General features: G+C 46.1%; 1 protein-coding gene across 4 annotated transcripts in view; it reads left to right on the top strand.

The window, feature by feature from the left end:
* Positions 1 to 19,047, top strand: part of LOC144158675 (multidrug resistance protein mrp-7-like) — a 149,822-nt gene extending 130,775 nt beyond the window's left edge. The window contains exons 21-26 of one of the 4 annotated variants that reach the window (XM_077689710.1): positions 2,975 to 3,076; positions 4,207 to 4,395; positions 7,233 to 7,391; positions 12,292 to 12,458; positions 16,252 to 16,446; positions 17,670 to 19,047. In XM_077689710.1, the coding sequence (XP_077545836.1) occupies positions 2,975 to 3,076; positions 4,207 to 4,395; positions 7,233 to 7,391; positions 12,292 to 12,458; positions 16,252 to 16,446; positions 17,670 to 17,826 (969 nt within the window). In that variant the 3' untranslated portion in view covers positions 17,827 to 19,047. The remainder of the gene's footprint in view (positions 1 to 2,974; positions 3,077 to 4,206; positions 4,396 to 7,232; positions 7,392 to 12,291; positions 12,459 to 16,251; positions 16,447 to 17,669) is intronic. The other 3 variants (XM_077689707.1, XM_077689708.1, XM_077689709.1) reach the window with 3 other exon arrangements.
* The last annotated feature ends 2,044 nt before the right edge of the window (positions 19,048 to 21,091 follow it).

Below are 21,091 nucleotides of genomic sequence, written 5' to 3'. Positions count from 1 at the left end.
TCAGAAACTCGTGACGTCGCTCCACGCGCGCGGCCAGGCGAGCGGCGATTGGGCACTCGCGCGTTCACGAAGTGATGCACGTAGCAAGAGCTACACGCGCAACAACCGCTGCCCAGAAAGACAGCACGACGGTCGTTGAGGCAGTGAAGCGATCTTTAGAAATAAAGCGAAGGGTAGTACCAGGACTCGCACTATAGTACAGTAAGAGCTCGTTAATTCGAACTGCATTAATTCGAAACTACAGTTAATTCAAACTCACTCCCTGGTCCCGCCACAGCCCGATATATTTCAGTGGGGGAGAGCTCCCGACAATTGGAAGGCATCGGGTATGCGGAACGGTTAATTCGAACTGTAATCCCCTGGTTTCAATCGCTCCTTGCAGGAAACGTCGGCACCGAGTGATTTCACTCTGTTGCAAATCCAAAAAAAAGTTTCCTACAGATGCAAACAATGCACAGCCTCTTTTTTCTGTGCCGACGTAGTGTGGCGCAAAGTCCATTAGTTCTATTCGTTGAAAAGCAGAGAGAGGAATATTGCCTAGGGCAGTTACCACCTGTAACAGGAAAAAAAAGTATTTTGCGCCCAATACGCTTTTTGTGCCTGCCCTAAGCAGCGCTAGTATTAAACCAAGAGTGTGACACACGGGTATACTAGTCTTTTTTGGCAAGATGACATGTCATCACCCGCTACAAAGGGGAAACCAATAGCTATCATCATCGTCATATAGCCGTCGCCCACTAATTCGAACTCCGCGCTTAATCATAACAATTTTATGGTCCCTTTCGAGTTCGAATTAACGAGCTTTTATTGTATTTAGTTCATGTAACAATTCAGGGATCCTTATCTATGGATGCTTTGAGGCAATAGCTTCCAGATCTTAAAAGGACAGACAAGACAACGTATTGCTGTAGGGTGCATGTACTACAGCTCATATGAAAGCTAGCGTTTCATATACTAGGGTAACCTTAACGTATTTCTAAATAAACGGGCGGAGGTAATTTTAATTTCGAACTAAAATTTCTGAAGTCTTAAAGGTGGCGACATGCAGTGGCTAAACGTGACACTACATGTGTCCAAACAATTCCGTCGATTTCCACGCGCGATACGAAAATTGCATGAAGGAATAGGAAAGTTTGCACATTATTGTTGTTTTAGCCGAAAGCAAGTTCTTCAGTACCTCTTTTCATCTCACGTGCAGTTAAAGGTGCGTTGTAGCACGGCTCTCTGCCATGGTCGCCAGCATTTCTTTTGCGGGACACGTATGGCTGGTAGATGTAAAAGTTGCGATTTCAAAAGTTCCGGGGCTCAATCAGCAAAACCGTTCCGGGTTGAGGTGTTTTGGGTGATGCCCCTCAATTTAGAATAAATAAGTTATACTCGACAAAAATCGGTTGTCTGTCCCTGTAGAATGCTTTGCATTTAAACACAACTATTGTACATAAATTCCAACTCTACTTTTTAAAGCTTTAGGTGTGACCTTTCGTTCCCCTGCCTGTCTGTCTGTCTGTCTGTCTGTCTGTCTGTCTGTCTGTCTGTCTGTCTGTCTGTCTGTCTGTCTGTCCGTCCACGCCGCCGTCTACTGCTCGAGAGCGTGAATGTAATTATACAGGGCAGTATCCCGGAAGACTTGTGGCTGGAACTGGCGTAGCTCATGGCGCCACCTCGATTAACTTCTACGTTTTTATTTGCCACTTTCGGTGTTCTGTATTAAATTTAATAACATTGATATTTGCTGTTCATGAATACCAATAAAATGCACACGAGGAAAACAGTTGATTTTTGTTCAAATAGGGCGTTCGATTGCTGCAGAAGTGGTGCAGGACACAAATATTCTACTTACACCTAAGACGTAGGGCCGCGTCACGGCACTTGGGTAACGGAGGCCGCGTGCAGGCGATTTTAATAAAGTCTTCACTCACTCACTCACTCACTTACACCTCAGGAAATCTTATGTTACGTACCTCACCAAAAAACCCGCCGTGGTAGCTGTGTTACTAGGGCGTTGTGCTGGTAAGCCCAAGGAAGTGGGCTCGGTCCCGGTCGTGGTGGCTGCTTCTCTGATGGAGGCGGGAAGCGAAGACGCCGGTGCGTCGAGATTTAGGCGCACGTTAACGATTCCCCAGCGGTCAAATATAATTCGCAGCCCTCTACTACGGCCTGCCTCATAGCCCTGGTGTAGCTTTGCCGCATTAATACCTCAATAAATCAGTCATACCAAGCAGCATAAAAGTAAGAGTTGTTTCACAACGGCGGGTTAATGCATCAGCCCCGCACACCCTGAACGCGATTGTTAGATTCAGCTCTGCTCAATGTAAATATCATTATCATCATCATCATCATCATCATCCTTTCTACGCCCACTGCAGGGCAAAGGCCTCTCCCATAGATCTCCAATTATCGCCGTCCTGTGCTAACTGCGACCAATTTATCCTCGCAAACTTCTTGATCCCATCTGCCCATCTAACCTTCTGCCACCCCCTGCCACGCTTTCCTTTTCTTGGGATCCACTCTGTTACCCTTAATGGCCAACGGTTATCTTGACTTTGCATTACGTGCCCTGCCCACGCCCATTTCTCCTTATTAATTTCCACTAATATGTCCTCAACACGCTTTTGTTCCCTGACCCACTCCGCTCTCTTTTTGTCCCTTAACGTTACACCTACCATCTTCTGTTCCATTGCTCGCTGAGTCGTCCTCAATTTATGTTTACCCCTTTTAGTGAGCCTCCATGTTTCTGCCCTGTAGGTGAGTACCGGTAAGATGCAGCTGTCAAAACGTTCTTCCTCAGGGAAAATGATAGCCTGCCATTGATTATCCGAGAGCGCCTGCCGAATGAACTCCACCCCATTCTTATCATTCATAATATAATGACGTTCGCAGAAAACATAATGACATTCTCATGAGCCACTGAGCTTCTACCAAGACTGCAGTAGCTGATGCAGCATCGCATGCGCGCTGTCTGGCCTTTTCGCAGATTCCCATCATGATGGTGTCCCTGTGCCTGTCACTGTTCATAGTCCTCCAGACGACGGTAGCCTTCGAGCGAAACCTCGAGTACATGGAATTGCCTGCTGAGGTGAGTGAACCCGCCATCGAAGCATAAAAAAAATTCAAAGCCGCTTTCTTAAGAGAAACATGTTAAAACGTGAAGCTTTCTCCCGCGGAACCTGAGTCAAATCCAAAGCCCAAAGTCCAAACTGCCAAACTGTGAAGCCAAAGCCCACTTCAACAACTCAGCCAAAGTACAAAGCCAACATCCAACCGCACATCACTAAACCAGCGTATACCCTTGCGTAATGCCAACCTATATTCTACGTATTACGAGAGGCCTGTTAGGTGTGAAAAGACATCACGTAGGTATTTTATGCGGTCTATGATTGATGCACCCACTGTAAAACTCTGCAGTGGCTTTACTTCAGTGGCTTTACTGCACTGTGTTTTCCTCGGACGTCTGTGCCATCAATGGAACATAAAAAGCTTCGCTTTAAAATTTATACCAAGCTGGACGACGCCGCGCAGCAGAACCAACTCACTCACCCAGCAGACCCCGCATCATCGTCATCATAATCGTAATATTAATCATCATCATTCGTTTCAGTTTAAACTTACAAACTCGGGGTGAAGAGGAAAAAGCTGCGACTACGCACTCCTTGACTGCGCCTTTCCATCACCCCTACTAGCCACAAGGCAAAAAAAAAACACTAAGAAAAAGATGCGTACAGATGCGTGCGCACTTGCGCAGCACAGGGAAAAATGAACGTACTGCGCATCATACGCGTGTAGATTATTCAGGCAAAATATTGCGGATGGCAGATATCGACAACAGCGAATGCCGCCTTGACACCCCGGATTTCACCTACACACACAGCATCCCCCAAGAGAAGAGGGAGGAGAGAATGGTCAGAAAACACTGGGGAGCCATCACCACGTCGTGGAACTCACCGTTGCGCACACATGCAGCCCGCAAAGAATCGGGCAGGTGACTGAGCGGAAGACATTCCGTGACCTTCTCCTACCCACCGCCAGTCAGGATGTAAAAACGCTGAATAAAGAAATCCTGCAAATAGCAGATTCTCATGCTCGCGCCTTCCCACTCAATGTTGACAACCACTTAGTGAACGCGCACTTCATCTACTGGACGTCCACTGGCGGCGTGCGTGTTGATAAGACTGCAGATATGTATCGGATGCTCTCCTTCTGTGACAGGTAGACGTCGAGAGATGCGCGGCCGATGATGGAAATGCGGATGACGCCCTTCTGGCAGTGGCATCCGCAGAAGGCGCTTGGCCCACAGCAGGACTCGTGGAGTTCGAGAAATACTCTGCGTCATACCGACCCGGCATACTTCCTGATGTCCTCAAGGGCGTCACCTTTGTGGTGAATCCACAGGAAAAGGTGGGTGTGAAAACGCGAAATGTACCCATTGTTGTAGCGAGCTCGTCGTTGCGTCGGCTTTCGGCCGTTTCTCGTACGCGCTAACCGTTTCCTGCCTTTCTTTACTGGCACGCTGTCCCTGACGCGAAATTTCAATGTCGCGAATCACAATCTTATTTAGCAAAGAGTTCACCACCAGGGGCACTATTCTCGCCGCACTAAATTCACCGTAAACTGTGAATTTGCCGGAAGACTTTTCTGATTGGCTTTCAATATCGGTCACGCGCTTCCGATTGACAGAACGGTTGTATGTGGTTTTGTCATTTTGACGTTTCATGACGTTTACCAGGTGGCACCAATTCTAAAGTTTGCCTTATTTCTCTCTACTGAAAACGCATAATTCTTGGTTGGCCATTAAAAACTAGACGAAATGCAGCGGACATGACAACGTATACCTTGCTTTGCTATTCAACAACAATATGGCTTGCATGTCACGCCCTCTGTGTGATTGGCTGAAAAGACGTGATGTAGTATAACCAGTTGGCGGGAATGCTTACGTCACACACTGGCAACTTCAGCCTGCGTAAAAGTTACATCAATCTACGTAACAGCTCGCTAATGGCGGTTGCTGTCCCCGTGAAATAGGGCAAAAATTTCAACGACTTTCGGCGCCGTGAAATCTCTGTAAAATTGCAACAGGCGCAGTTTCGCAAGACGCGCAATTTATAACTGTTTTCTAGCGGAAGAAACAATACTTTTGATTGTTTTCAAGTCAGCGATAACGGCGCATAAAAATAACGTCCCGTATTTTGTTTTATTGGTTGGCAACAAAATAGCAATTATTTTTTTGGTGTAGCAGTAACGTAAGAGGGCCGTACAAGCCTCTCCATTACAAAGAACCCAACGCAGGGCATTTCTTCACACTCCTCCTAGTCATAGAAACTTTATGCTCCTATAACTCGGGAACAAGTTAAGAACGGCAATAGCTCATGTACGGTATACCTCCGCCTAAGCGACGGACCCGGATGTCAACGGGCGCGGGCGTTTTGAAAGGAGACTGCTGTGAATGCGTGGTATCGTCTGTCTTTCCTCGCGTAGTTTGTTTGTGGTCGCTGCTGTGGTTTATAAGCATTATAAATCCAAAAAATAACTAAAGCGGCTCTGTGGCGTTAAAAATATTCCCAATAACGTACTACTTGCGCCGCACGGAGTAACATCCGTCTTGGGTGACGAAGCAGTGGCAACTTCCATTGCCGTTCTTAAGTTGTAACCGGGTATTGTAGGCTAGTGGGTCACGTGATCGAATTCAAGAAAAAAAAGAAAACTGACTGTTTTATTCATTGCTACGCTGATTGAAGTCCAGCCTGACGAATGAGTGAATCGGTGCGCTCCGCCGTTGTCAAGCATAGCGTTTCGCTGTCCTTACCGCGTCAAGCGACCGCTGGTGACGGTCGTCTTTTTCGGTGATCGCGCCATGAATTTGTAACATAACACTAGACGATAGCGTGGCAGCGGGGATGGCCGGGAATGTGATAACGCAACAAAGCTTGCATTGAAGCAGAGAGCTCAGCTATGTTCCCAAAAGCCATTAAAAGAAAGAAATAGGTACGGTAAAAAACAGAGTATTGTGTTCTTTTAGCTCAGCGCTCGCCTTTCGCTCGCTATTGTATCAACGTTCCTCGATCGCCTTGTGGAGTGGACGCCAATTTTCACCCGAAGAAATGTGTTTCCCTTGGCAGCCTCATCTGCCGTCCTAGTTTTTATAACACATGCCAAGTGTTTTATATATTTTATGTGCAATATTTGATACATTGGTTGTGATCTTTGTGAGTGAAGCGTCATATTACACAGCATGTCATCATAGCTATATTTGCATCACGTCACTGAGTGCTTACGTTGTGCTCTCGCAAAAAAACATGGCGAATTCACTGTGGCGTTATTCAGTCGATAATAGGGCCCCAGGCGTCAAATAATGTGCTAGCCATGGATGCAAAAGGTGATTCAGTAATAAGTACAAACTGAGAAAAATAATGTTAACAAGCACGCCTAAAAACAGCTATCATTCTTAACTCAATGGGTAGAGCTTCGTACACGTTACCTGAAGTCGTTGTTAAAATCCTATCAATAGTGATCTTATCTTTCGAAAGTGTTTATCTTGGCTCAACATTTCTAATCTATCCTGCCCAAATATACAGACAATGCGTTTCGATCTGTCCTTCCTGGTGTTATACTATGCTAGCTTCTTTTGCTAATTATAGCAAGGGGTCCCTCATTAAATTCTCTCTCGTCCTGTAAATTCCCCCAATGACACTCTTGTAATGTTCTGAATAAATTTGAGTCTCAATGAGTTATAATGAGGCGCATACACATATAACTAATATTTAAGGGGGAGGCGCTTGTTTTTTTAGTGCCAAAAACTTGACAGCCAGTATTACCAAGGAAGCCTTAGAGAAGGGGGCCCGTCATTTATGTTGTGAAGTAGGGTTATAAATGTTGGGTAAGAGAGAAAAATGTAGAAAAATATGGTGTTGTGTCAACAGCTCGAACCTCGTTTCCTTGTTTAGGCAGTATAGTGTGCGCTAACGTGTGCAAGAGCACAAAATGTTAGACGTATTTTCAAACAAAGTGAAAGTACTTGCTACAAAAAGTTGAGACAGCCAATAATCGCGCAAGTTTCATGTTGGATATATGCGTATCGGTGTTCTGTGTCATGTTTTGCGTTCCGGAACGCACGTCAGTTAGTCTTTTCTGGTCCTGGATGGTGGTTAAAGCCAAGGATCACCGCAGTTTCCCGCCCTGTACATGTGCATTGGTGTTCAGAGTCATATTGTGCTCGCCGCGGCACGCACGGTGCGCAGGTTGGCGTTGTGGGACGCACAGGAGCCGGCAAGTCTTCCCTAGTGCTGGCTTTGCTGCGGGTGCTGAGGGCATCGCAGGGCCGCATCCTCATCGACGGCGTGGACATATCCACTGTCTCGCTCCGTCGTCTGCGCTCCGCCGTTACGGTCATACCACAGGTATGCAAGGGCAGCTTTCACTCTCGCCACAGTTCTTCCACATGCAATTAATGCGATTACCTTGAGTGCTATAGACGTTATTTTATCATGGTAGTATAATCATCGTTAAGAGCAGACTTGCACACGTTACTCTTAAAAAGTAACAGTGTTCACTTACAATTACTTCACTGTGGAATGTAACCGATTACAACTACAACCCCGAGAAAGTAATACGAAAAAATTGTGGTTGATCCCTCTTTCCTAGGAATTGGCAAAACACGGAAGTTAAAGGGGCCTTCACAGCAGCAGTTGAATGTTAAAGCAACCTTCTTCACGAGAGAAAGGTTCGCGAATCTGACCCCACCCAGACGAAGTCACGCCGACGCCAAGAAAGAGAAAACAGCGGAGGGTGCCTTAATTCACGCGCTTCCCCCGTACACGAAGGCGCTGGCATTGAGGCGCCAGCTATCGGCGCTCATTAGCGTCACGATGCGCTACTTCGCTTCGCCTCTCATAGACGGCAGCACCACCTGAATGAGTTCATAGGGAAAGGCATAAGGCGCGTTCGTAGTGCTGGTCAAGTCTGTTTATTACGCAGTGGGCAGAGCGCCACGTACCTCCCGTTGCGGCGAAACAGTTCGTGGGCTCGAAACCGGGCGCCGCCGCATCAATGGCACTTTTTCTGGCGATGTCACTTCCGTGACAGATATGACGTCACTGAGATCTTGGTGTACCCGGGCATTAAACACTTTCGTGTTAAAATTACTCTTGATTATTATATTACTGTCCACGTTACTTTCGATACAACTTTTTGTATTACGGTAGCACATATAAACACATACAGTGGAGCATAAATAGCGAGTCCGCTGGTAAATCAATTCTGAAATATCAGTATCTGCACGTATGTAGCCTAAGTTTTCGCCAAATGTTATCTACCGAAGTGACTCCAGCACATATCTGCCCTGTCGTAAAAGAAAAAAAAATTCGAGGAATATTATAACGATTGAATTTGCACTCTATCACAGGAACAAAGTAATTTATTTACAGGAATAGTTGCTCTTTAAAGGAAGTAATTGAAGCGTTACAAAACTGCAGTAAAGTTTACATGCTACAACCGTCACCCTCGCAACATGAACTCGGAACACTGCTGTTATCAAATGGTTTCGGTCAACAGATCAAAACCGCTACGCGTATTACAACAAATACGCAAACATTACTAGATGTTTTCACCTCCAACATCTCCCCTGACGAAATAATTACAGGTGTGCTTGAATCAAGCATCAGTGATCACCTACCCATCTTTCTGTTTTCAAAGAAACCTACAAACCGAATAAATCCTGAGTCTAATCTAAATGTAGAAATTCAAAATATAAACAGCAGCAGTTTAGAAGACTTTCGTTCAAGCATTGCTGAAATAAATTGGGATAAAGTGTATCAGTCCGGCAACCCAGATGAAGGATATGAGGAGTTTTAGAGCCTCTTCGGGAAGGCATACTCGCAATCTTTTCCTCTGGTTAACGTTCGAAAGCCTAGGAAGGCACGTAAATCCTATATTTCAAACGAATGCTTGAAAATGATAAAACGGAAAGATAAACTGTACAGGAAATTTCTAAAAACGCGTAAACCAGATGAATTGGAAATATTCAAGAAACATAGAAACAAAACCAATACCTTAATTCGGCATGCGAGGCAAGAATATTTCTATAATTACTTTGAACTAGGCTGTAATGAAAAGCCAGACAAAGTCTGGAAAAAAATTAATGAACTGCTAAACCACGTCCCCAGCCGGCAACCCATAACACAATTCACCGTAAACAACGAAACGATTAGTGGCACTGATTTAGTTAACTCCTTCAACCAATACTTTACAAACCTTGTCACCAGCTCTCATTCCCCTGAAGCGGCAAATGCTGTAATCAAAAGGGATGCGAGTCTCTTTCTCCGGCCCACATCTGAAACCGAGGTAGGCTAAGCATATAAATCTTTTGCAAATATAGCTCAGCACGTGACATAGACAATTTTCAAATCAGACCGGTGAAACATGTTTTTGATTTAATTGTAACCCCAATTGCATACGTATATAATCCTTCTGTCACGGTGGGTATATTTCCTAAGAAGATGCAAGCATCGAGAGTGACTACTATTTTTAAAGGTGGCGACAGAAATTCTTTTATGAACTACCGTCCAATCTCTATTCAACCAGTATTTTCCAAAGGTTTGGAGAAATTGTTGCACGCTAGAATAACAGGTTTCGCCGATCAGTTTAATTTGATTATTCCGGAACAATTTGGATTTGGTAAGCACATATCTATGGAGCTTGCCCTTATTACCCAAAAAGAATTTCTTTTGAAAGAAAAAAAGGTTGTAGCTGGAGTACATATAGATCTTTGAAAAGCATTCGACCGCCTAAATCATGCGACTCTACTAGAAAAACTAGAACTGTATGGCGTACGAGGTATTCCATTGCTTTAATAAAATCGTATCTGCAAAAATCGTACGCAAGTAGTTTCAATTGGTGAACATTCATCTGATTGTCGGTCATTGTATGCGGGCGTTCCTCAGGGAAGTATTCATGGACCCCTTCTATTTAACCTTTTCGTCAATGATAATACTACAATTAGCCAAACTCCGCAGTACGTTATATATGCAGATGATGCAACACTTTTATTTTCCAGCTCTAATTGCCAAACGCTTGGATCATAGATAAACAAAACGCTGTTAAAACTGCATGGTTGGAGCGTAGTGAATTCCTTAGAAATTAACACTAAAAAAACAAAGTTGTTCTCTTCACCCCTAGGCAGTCAAGCGCATTCCTAAATGCAAATATTACTCTTGGCAATGAAACTATAGAAGTAGTGGATTCCGTAAAAACACTTGGTGTAATATTCCACACAAATATGTCTTGGAACGACAATGTAAACAATGTAATTACGCGCATATCCAAAATTGTTGGAATGCTAGCTAAGTTTAAGTATTTTTGCCACCTGCTGTAAACTGCATATCTATAACTCGTTGTTTATGTCTCAACTAAATTACTGCTTTCTTGTGTGGGGAAACACAACCAAAACAAACCTAAACCGAATGCAAGTGTTACAAAAAAAAGCAATAAGACATATAGCTGGCGTAGAGCATAATGCACATACAAGAAACCTATTCAACAAACTCAATTTGATTTCAGTTCACAACCTTTAAAACTTCAACCTAGCAAAAATCATACCAATCTCACTTACATCATCATGACACTTTCATAACATCAATTGCCAGCCTAACAGCAAAAGCATTCAAATACCCAACGCCTTCACAAAGATATGGACTGTACCATTTTCGCGTACTAACTTTCGAAACCAAATGAGTTGGCACACTTTGCCTTCCTTGTTATAAACCACATTGTCACCAATGAGCCTACCACTGAGCATGCAAACAGCGTTTTATTAAAAAAATTTTTCGTTACAGCAGAATAATTTCTGAAAAACTTTGTATAATGATGCCACAAAAACGATTTTCTCTGGAAAGATGTACTTTTGTGATGCCCCTTGCTGTCTGTAACCGGGGCTCGGACTTTCTCAAGTGAATTAATTTCACTTTTTTCCGAGCCCCCCGCTTGTCGGAAATAAAGTTTTATCTTATCTTATCTTAACCGATTTCAGTTAATTCATTACTTGTCACGTCACAATTCTAGTTATGAGATGCTTCTAAGAGGATCCCTATACCAATAGATGCCATCAGGCATTAATCAAAGAAACTTTTGGCCGTGAATTAAAATGAATTCTAAATGGTTCTGCGTGTAATGTTACTAGGGTTTCTATTCAAGGTATTCATAACGTGGTTTTTAATTATAACAAAAAAATGCAGAGAACGGGAAGAACCTAGCAGCTGTTCATTGTGGAATGCTCGCATCAACACGTGGGCAGCAAGTGCAGCAGGATGGCGGCAGAGAAGTGGGTAGGCAGTAGCAGATTGGGTAGTACACTGTTGAGAAAACCTTGCTAAATGCGAACTATCGCATTTGTGAAGTTGTCCGAACAGGTTTTCTAAAAATCCGCTATTTCGACGATATTGCTTCGCGTGTGTTTGTAGGGATTCAGTCAGCCAGGACGCGATGCTAAAACCATGCTCAAAAGGACGATGAGTTAGGTGACCTGCTGAAACTTCACCACTCGAGACTCCCGTACCTCCTCTTTTGTGCCTCTTTTTTTTTGTAAGCTGATCAATAATGATGAAAACGTGCTCATCCGCCCGTTTAGCCACATTTCGGAGGTTCCGCAGTAGCTAACAATTTGTTCAAGTTTCGTGTGGCAGCTGCTTTGCATGTTGACGCTGTGCGCAGCATCCTGTAGGGAACGTATCAGAAGATTTCAGCAGCACTAACCCTTTCAGTTACCGTGTCTTCGTATGGAGAAGCGACTTTCTTCGTCGTTTTCCTTGTGAAAACGAAAAGAGTTCATGCTGCGGAGCGGTGCGGCTGCTTTTCGAAACCTGCGGAAGTGAAAGGTAGCGCCATGTGATGTGGAATGGTGGAACCGTACTCATCATGGCACTCATAAACATCGTTTCAAACCTAAGTTCTCTTTTACTGTGCCGTAAATCATTTAAAAAGGCTAAAAACACCACTTTCATGTGCAGAAATTATTATTTCACCTCCTTGTTTGTAAACTGCCTCAGGATATGTATTATTTTTATAGAGCAAAGCAGGATTGGGTAATGGTGTCTCCGTATGAGTAGACGACGCCATTTGCGTAATAAGTATTCTAGAGAGACTGAACCTTTTTTTCTTACTTCTAGACACTTGACACTGCTCAACCTCCAAGTATGTAATTTTTCTGCAGTGAATATAATAATTCGTGACTGAAAAGGCTAAAGATCATTGGAAAACTCGACCGCCTTACTGAGCTGCACGTTTCGAATCCGCCGGGCTTGGCAGGACCCCTCGCTGATGCGGGGCAGCCTTCGGGATAACTTGGACCCCACGGGCCAACACTCGGATGACCAGCTGTGGAAGGCGCTGCGCCAGGCACATCTCGCGCACCTTGTGGCCGGCCGACCGCAGGGGCTCCTGCTTGAGACCGGAGACGGCGGTGGAAACTTCAGGTGCCGCTCAATACCATGCTGATCTTCTTCGAACTGTTGCTCCTGTCTAACAGAAACCATTCCCGTCCAACTGTCGCTAGCTCTCACGCAACAGAATAGAGAGAGAGAGAGAGAGAGAGAGAGAGAGAGAGAACGATCTTTAATGAAGTCTGGCGATGTTAGCCGGGCAAAAATGCATAACTTGCTACGCCAGTTGATGACGTGATGAAGATGATGACGATGATATTCAAGAACTTGATGCGCACAGAAACGGCGAGTTATTCACAGCGACTGGTCTAGACCTGTGTGTTGCAGGTACTCTATCCGAGCTTTCGTATCCCGTAAAGCACGTTTGAGACAACTCCATGGTCTAAGACGTCACTTAGGTGAGTATCTGCGGAAAGCGGCAGTCCCAAAGACACTGTGAGGGACACTCTTTGGGCACTGAATCGAGCACAATCATAGAGAAGGTGCTGGGGGGTTTCTCGCCCATCACATGGTGGGCAGAGTGGCGATGTAGCTTGTTTTATCTTAAAGAGGAAGTTACGCGTGTATGCGACATTCAACCTCATGCGATGTAGAATTGCATCTACCCCCTTGGAGAGTCCTGGTGGCATTTTGAATTTGCAGTTGGGGTCGATGGAAGATAGCGGCTCGTAATAACGCTGATTTGATTGTAGGATGGTAAGTTGGGTGAGTTCGAGTTAGTGTTGGTTCATCTTGAAAACGGGCGCAGAAAGACGTTGACTGAGAAAAGAAATACACGCGACGACGCACAGGAGCGTCTGGTCCTGTGTATTTCTTTTCTCTGTCAACGTCTTTCCGCGCCTGTTTTCAAGATGATTGTATGATTTAACGCGCCGACGCAATGCAGGCGATGAGGCGCGCCGTAGTGGAGGGCTCCGGATTAATTTTGACCACCTGGGGATCTTTAACGTGCGCCTAAATCTCGTACACATGGGCGCTTTTGCTTTTCGCCTCCATCAGAAAAGTGGCCGCCGCGACCGGGAATAGAACCCGTGACCTCGTGCTCAGTAGCGCAACGCCTTAACCACTGAGCCACCGCGGCGTGTCTCGTAATAACGTGATACGTAGGTTAATGGGCTCAACTGCACGAGTTGTGAAATGATGGATGAAGGGGCAGTTCATGAACGTATCGCATGTTGCCTATGTTGAAAATTTTCATTCTGACTCCTGTCAAGTTGCCATTATTAAGGATTGTCGCTATCACGTTGCACGTTCGTCTTTGGTGAGTGTTACGTTCTCGCTCGTCTCCATGACCGATTATTTTAACTGTTGTATCGTGGAAGTTCCGTTGAGGTTTCATTGCGTGTACACTTCAGGACAATCCTGATGTTCAAGTTCACCGTAATACACTGAGCTGACCTGTCTATGCAGTTAATCCTCATTGTAAAATAAGAGGAGAGACCAAGGGCCGCGAAGTGCAGGTGATGCGACGGTGGTTCTATTGACAAGATGGCGACTGAACGAAGACGAAGCAACTCGGGCGAGAGCTCCTCCCGCGCGATGACAGGCACCGATGAAATCATCATCATTTGTGCAGCGAGGATTGTCCATTAAGTTTCTACATCTTCACCGGCCCAAAAGTAGCGGTGGCGAGTGCGCGTACTGTCGGTACATCGAGTTCGGTCCAGTCGATCCGGTGAGGCAGTCAGACGGGGAAACTGCCGCAGGTGCCGTATTTTAAACCTACGCATAGAATGTCGGCGCAGTCCACGCCGCCCGGTTAAAAATCGCTTGTTGTCCTCGGCGCTTTGAATTCAGGTGCGGATTCCGGTATTTTCAGTGGGGCTTGATAACAGTGCCTTGACGGCTTCCGCTTCTCTCTCGAACGCTGTACTCTTGTAATCCGGCTGCATTGCGAGATGTATCCCGGTTGTTCGAACGGTGCCTGCCAAGTGCTTCCTTCGTTCGGGTGCGTTGTCGGGTGCGTACCGCAGCAATCTTCTTTGAACATCTCACAGAACAATAAAGATGCCGTTCTTTAGCTTCCTGCGTCGCTTGGTTCTTCGTTACTAACAGTTGTATGCCGTCTTTCTGGCGTTTTAAATTTGCACAAGAAGCATCCGTGTCTTCGTGCTTGAGCGATGCGGTATACGTAAGTTCTGCCAACGTTATGGCATCCTATGAGCAGCATCTTTCTTTCTCAGTCACCTGGGGAAATTCTTGAAAGGAACAAGATAATAAAGAATCTTCAGATTGGAAGTCGGGAGGCGCCAAAAAGAGCGAGTCTTGATTTCACATTCGGTTTGGGATAAGGAGTCTGACGGAGGTGAGGTTTCTTGTAAGATGGTTTGTTCCTCGGCGCCATTCAAACAGCATGCGTCGCAGAACAGTTCAGTCAGTGTAACAAACTCACTGAAGTTTGTTGAGGAATGCAACTTTTTGACGATCTGGCACTGGTCGTTGGTTTCAGATCTTTTGTCTTTGAATCGGTAGTATAATTGCATCATAACATGCCTAATTTCGTCTTCATAGTCAATATTTGTAGCACATTCTTTGTCTATGTGGTCAGTGTCGATGAGCGGTTCAATTTCCTCGTTTATTGTTCTCAGTTGTACTTCAGTTTTGCGTAACTCGTGCAGACAATTCTTCACACATCGTCCACATCACTGGTCGTTACGGAGACTTCTAGTGCTGCTGTCGAGTCTCTGCATATCCTTCGAGTGATCAACCGCTTTTGTTCTCTTCTTGCGTTAAGTTTATGAAGCCGCTTCATATACAGAAAAATTCTCCGTTCCGGTTGTGCATTTCGCATTGATGGATGAGCAATATCATGCCCCTCACCGTTAACAAAATTAGTGTCTGGACCCATCGGGCAGTTTCGTCGGAGGTGAGGTTGCATCGTCGTGTCATCTGGCCATCACGTCGGTCGGCTTTCGGTAGCACCACCGGTTCAGTCCATCACACTGGTACGTCGTACGCCTCAAAAGGGTCCTCCTTCTCATAGGCCAAATTTCGGATGACTCCGAATCCCACAGGGCCTTCTTCCCGGGTTTCGGCACCAAATTGTAAAATAAACGCAAGGTCCTCGACGTCCAGGTGATGCGATGGTGGTTCTATTGACGAGATGGCGACTGAACGAAGACGAAGCAACTCGGGCGAGAGCTGCTTCCGCCTGATGACAGGCACTGCAGCGATGATTGTCCATTAAGCTTATACACTGATACCTAAATGAATATAGTATCTAGCATGCTATTAGACTCAAATTTCCGTCTGCGCTGTGGCATCCCGTGATGTCAGCATGTCGTTCTGCATTTTGAAGTTCGGCGATGTGCAGTTGGACGTTGCTCTTATTCGCGGAAGTTGCTGTTTTGACACCATTTATTGGTGACTCACTGCATTGCGGCAAAGCCGAGCCACAGGATCACCTTAGAGTGTAGTGTACGCATTGTCCACGCTGATTGTTGTGTCGTTTTTATTTGTGCTTCACAATTGAACAACAGCGCTTAAATGGGACAAGAGATTGACAAGACAGAGAGCTCTGTCTTGTCAATCTTTTATCCCGTTTAAGTGCTGTTGCTTAATTGTCAAGTATGTACGAACAAGCCCGCACTACCACGCTTTATTTGTGCACCTATGCGAATGTCTATCGCGAGTCCCTGCAGGGCACATCAACAAACCATTGATTGATTGATTGATTGATTGATTGATTGATTGATTGATTGATTGATTGATTGATTGATTGATTGATTGATTGATTGATTGATTGATTGATTGATTGATTGATTGATTGATTGATTGATTGATTGATTGATTGATTGATTGATTGATTGACTGATTGTATGCGTAGCGTGGGTCAGCGTCAGCTCGTGTGCCTGGCCCGCGCCCTCCTGCGGGGACCTAAGATCCTGATCCTAGACGAAGCCACGTCACAAATGGACGGGGACACAGACCGCCTGATTCAGGCCACACTCCGAGAGGCGTTTTCCCACTGCACCGTCATGGCCATCGCACATCGCATACACACCGTGCTCGACTACGACAAGTGAGTACGCAAATGGGACACCCACCGCAGCTTCGGTGATGCTGTCAACCACACTGTCAATCAGAAAAATGGTGGTCGGGCTCCTGGAGTCTAATCAACCCCGTCATTGCTGGTCTGCTAACAACCCTGCCATGCTTTTCACTCCCGAAGGGACTCTTCAACCCTGCCGGTAAAGACATACACTCTTTCTTTCGTGCTTTGAAGCCCTGCCAAAAGCTGCAGTTATCGCCAGCGCACAGCGGCATCGTGTTACTTGCTCGTCGCAGGAGATACGCCTCCCCATCAAAGCTTTGCTTTTGTTGCGATTTTATTTAAAGTGGCTATCAAATTCGTCCATTGCTTTAATTGAAAGGAAGCCGGCCAATAGCCGGGTCACCGCTCGAATGACATAATTATAGCGCGCAAACAACGCCAAGTCCGAGAACGAGAGGAAAATTCTTTGAACAAGTTTTTAGGTTATGTGACAGGCGTAGAGCAAAACGTTTTGGCTGAGGTGCTTTGTGACCTCCAACTGCGATTTGCTATATGAAAAAAAGTTGAAAAAATTGTTTCAGGGTGCGTTCCAGTTTTGGTAGGAGAGGGTTAAGGCCAGTTACCGAGTGTTGCACCAGGCAGTGATATGTGCGTCCACCGATGGTATTCGGGCTCACAGTGGCTATGGCTAGTTGACTTAGCAGTGACTCAGGCCGCACCCGCTACTTAGAAGTGGCGGGTGCGGCCTGAGGCAGGCCGCTGACAACTTTGTGTTCTGATTAGGTGCCGATGCCTGTGGACTTGGTGCGAGCTGTGGGTGAATATGTACGTTGCGTGTAATGGGTTTGAGTACTTCAAACATTAATGAGATGGGATTAATGGATCTCGGAGACCACTATTCCTCCTATCGAACCATTGCAGAAAATTGCGTTTATTCTGCAAATTTTTGTTTTGTGTTGCTGTGAATCTAGATGGTAAGAAAAAAAGCAAATTGATAAGCTTCCTCATAATTGGCACCAATCAACTGCAGTGTGCCGTCACGTGGAAAATGTGAACACAATGGAGGAACATGGGTTGGATTGCAAAGGTAGGTAGGTACGTTAGGCTGTTGGAACAGACTCGAAATTAATCGCAACAGGGTCCAACAACTGTTGTCTCTCCAGCATTCAGTGTCACGATGCACAGAGTTCTAGACTATCTTCAATCTTCCGCGAATCACGCGAACACGCAGTCTGTATTGTTCTTTCCAGGATTCTCGTGATGGCTGAGGGTTCCGTCCTGGAGTACGGCCCAGTCATGGAGCTCATCCACAACCCCAGCTCTGCTTTCTACGCCATGGCCAAGAGCGCCGGTGCTCTACCACTCGAACAGAAAACGCGAGATTCCTTCTCATTCACTCAGTTGTGAAGGTTGTGGAGAAGCCAGAAGCGCGTAGAGTCTGCTTCTCACGTTTCGGCGTAGTTTTAGCTAATAGCCAAACGGTCATCTTAGCGGGCATGCAGTCACCGAATTTTTGAAGAGCGAACGCGGTATAAACGTTCTCGACCTCTACCTGTTTTAGCATGGCGGAAATGAGTACTCCAAAGCTGTCCTAGGTATTTGTTTCAATGTGCAGTAAAACAGGAACGTAAGAATGGACTCATGGATGAAGTTCAGTGACAAGCCTTGGGAGGCGACGAAAGTGGACAGCGAAAGAAGGATCACAGAAGAACACTCAATGGGGCTTGTCGACTTGCAAAATATAATTTCACGATGTGTGTATTAACTAGTTGGTACTCCATTTAGAACACCGTTAAGCGCAGCAAAGAAAACGAAGGACGTAGAAGACAAGGACGGGCGCTCCTTAAAAATTGAAAATGGAAATAAATGGGAGCACTTAACATGTTGATAAGGTGCAACAGCTACAATACCTTTTAGCAGTTGTAAATATAACGAGCACGAAAAGACAGGTTCTCTGAAATGTCACCGGAAGCCAAGATGCTTGTTCATCCGGACGGCTAAGATCATTGCTCCAGGGGTCGCGTGGCGCGCACATGAAGTCGAACTAGTCGCAGCATGGTGGCTCACTACAAATTCACTTTCTGCTGAAGCACTGCGTATACGTAGCTGTAAAATAAGTGTATAATCGCTCCTGGACCATTCAGTGTATCTCGCATAATCCATCTAAAAAACATCGGGTGCCTGAGCCGTTCGATAGTGCAGTCGGCCTTTATACAGAACAGTTTCGTCGTGGTCAGTAGCGCGAACATCACGTGGACAAGACATCCGATTCAGCGACTGGTTTAAAGGTTTTCACGGGCGATGACCATTCAAGCTGTACACTTCAGCGGTGGACAATCGTTCAACAGTGTCGATGAATGCATTAAGAAAGGGAATTTTACACCACTGCACGGACGTCTACCTGGGTGTGTTAAAACATGCTATATGCTCTTATACTCTTCATTGTCCACTGTCCACCTTGCTTCGGCCTGTGAGGCCTCTCTGTAACCTGGTGGAAGTCATGCGAGCTATAGTACCGACAACGAGTTCATGCAACAATAAACTGGTTCAAGTTAAAAACTCTGGCTCATCTTATCGATGAATCTTGGCTTTAGTGTAGTGTCTTGGTTCCCTTTGCTGTCATTGTTGCAGGTAAGGTGCTTTGCTGCGCAGGTAACTGAAGGCAACAACGGTAGAAACGTACCAAGTAACGACATCATACCGGGTCATTTAGTACACCGTTAATCTAGAGAGGGGAGAGAGAGGGTAGAGAGGGGAGAGAGGAGGACTCCGTCGCGATAGACGGGGCCTCTGTGTCCTTGAAGAGCGTGGAGACGAGCCACGCAGGCAGCCGCCGAAGTTCAGCCGCCGCAGGCAGCCGCCGAATGCGCAGAGAGCGAAGCGTCTGACGCGGCTTGTCGCAACTTGTTACCGACATGATTGCGCCTGTTTTCGAAGGTGCACGAGTGGCTTCGCTGCACAGCCGAGGAGTGATGCGGGGAAGTACTGCAGCGCTGGCCCATTCGTAACAGTGCCCTATATTGTAAAAAAACAAGTCACCCTTCGGCGGCTTCAAACACATTTCCACACCCTACGTGGCTACACACCATCCAATCCACATTATACTACCCCCTGTGAAAACATTGCGGCAGCCCAGCTACGATCTACCATATCGTTTCGGCATTCTAGTCAAACGCAGACCTCGAACCAATACCTAATGCAACTCACGAGCAGTGGTAGAGCGAACTTGTCAGCTCAGACAGACCTGAGTAAGCAGTTTTGGCTAGCCCCCTGGCCAGCTTAGTTAGTAGAGCGACTGCTCCGGCTAAGCGATGTTCCTGGGCTCGAATCCTGGACCAGGCTGAATTTTTTTTCAATAGCGAAGTATCTGCCGAAGCCGTATAGCTCACTTTGCAGCCGTATGGATGCATTGATGTGGATGTCAAACTTTCCTTCGCAGAAAGATGTGTGGGCCTAGCATCTAAGAAGAGAAAAATGATGGCGCATCCGCATGCTACTTCTTAAGTTGGTTATTGTACTGTAGACAAATAGGACAAAGTTCACAGAACTTTAGTTTTTAGAACTGGAAGTGGCTTTACGAGTGACGCATAAACGAGACGTGATGTCACTTCGCATGTTAAGTACTTATTCGCGCCTTAAGGAATCGAACGAAATACCGCTGTTTTCATGGCGATCCTGGTGAAGAAATGTACATTGAGAACTGAGTGTAGGAGTACTAAACCGACCACTTCGCAGGTAATCGGTGGCGGCACTGCAAAGAAAAATTAAAAATGCTTTCCGGAAAATTTCTAGAAGGCTTGTTTTTAAGATTCTGAGCCCCAATAAAAAAGAATAGTGTCACGAGTTAGAAAATCACCAGCTTCTGTTATGTTCCCCGGAATCAGAAATGTTTCCGTCAATGATTTCCCTTAAAACCTTGTTAGCTTCTATAGCACAGGAGCCCAAAAAATCTTGCCTAATCCAACTACCCAGCTCCCCCTGAACTGGAATTTTGCCTGATTGATTAGAATCGTCAGCCTGTGCCTCCCGGAAGATTAGCAATTTTACCACCAATACGTATGATGGGGTCTTTATCGTGCACTGCAAACGAGCACACGAGCGTGCATGCATTAACCCAGTGATGGGTGAATTTCGCCCTTGCCGCAGCCGGGTGGCCAGTCCCCGATTTGGGGCCCGGCAGCTGCGCACGCCATGCAGCCACCGAGCCGCTGCGGTTCGGGGAGGGCGTTCCCTGGAAGAGGGGGCTAGCCACTCTGGCGAGCATTGCTGCAGCCAGAGGGAACTCCCCCTGTTCTTCAACTCGCACACCATGGGCAGGGTTCTTGCCGCTGCCAGGTGATGGAGCGAAACGCGCGCCCTTCCTTGCTGTGACTCGGGCAGCAAGCCCGTATGCGTCACAGGAACGCCCCCAGTACGTCACGGTTTTAGGTGCCTTATCAGGGTAACAAAAGAAGTGCGGAGGAGGGACAGAAGCAATTCGCTCTGGCAGCAGAGCGCACATCTTGCAACGTGTACAGGGGTGTCCCGAATCGGGTCCTCCGTATCCTGCATTCAGAGGAGTTGCCAGGCAGTGAGGGCCTTTGAACTCGTGAACTATGCTGCAGCACTGCAATGACAAGGATATCGGTTCCAGTATTGTAGCGAAGACCCGACAGAGTGAGACTGAGGGCGG

This window comes from Haemaphysalis longicornis, unplaced genomic scaffold, assembly GCF_048455015.1.
Source record: "Haemaphysalis longicornis isolate Haplotype H1 unplaced genomic scaffold, Haemaphysalis longicornis Haplotype H1 scaffold_10, whole genome shotgun sequence".
NCBI lineage: Eukaryota > Metazoa > Arthropoda > Arachnida > Ixodida > Ixodidae > Haemaphysalis > Haemaphysalis longicornis.
Note: the sequence above shows the minus strand (reverse complement) of the source record. Positions and strands in the feature narration are given on the sequence as shown.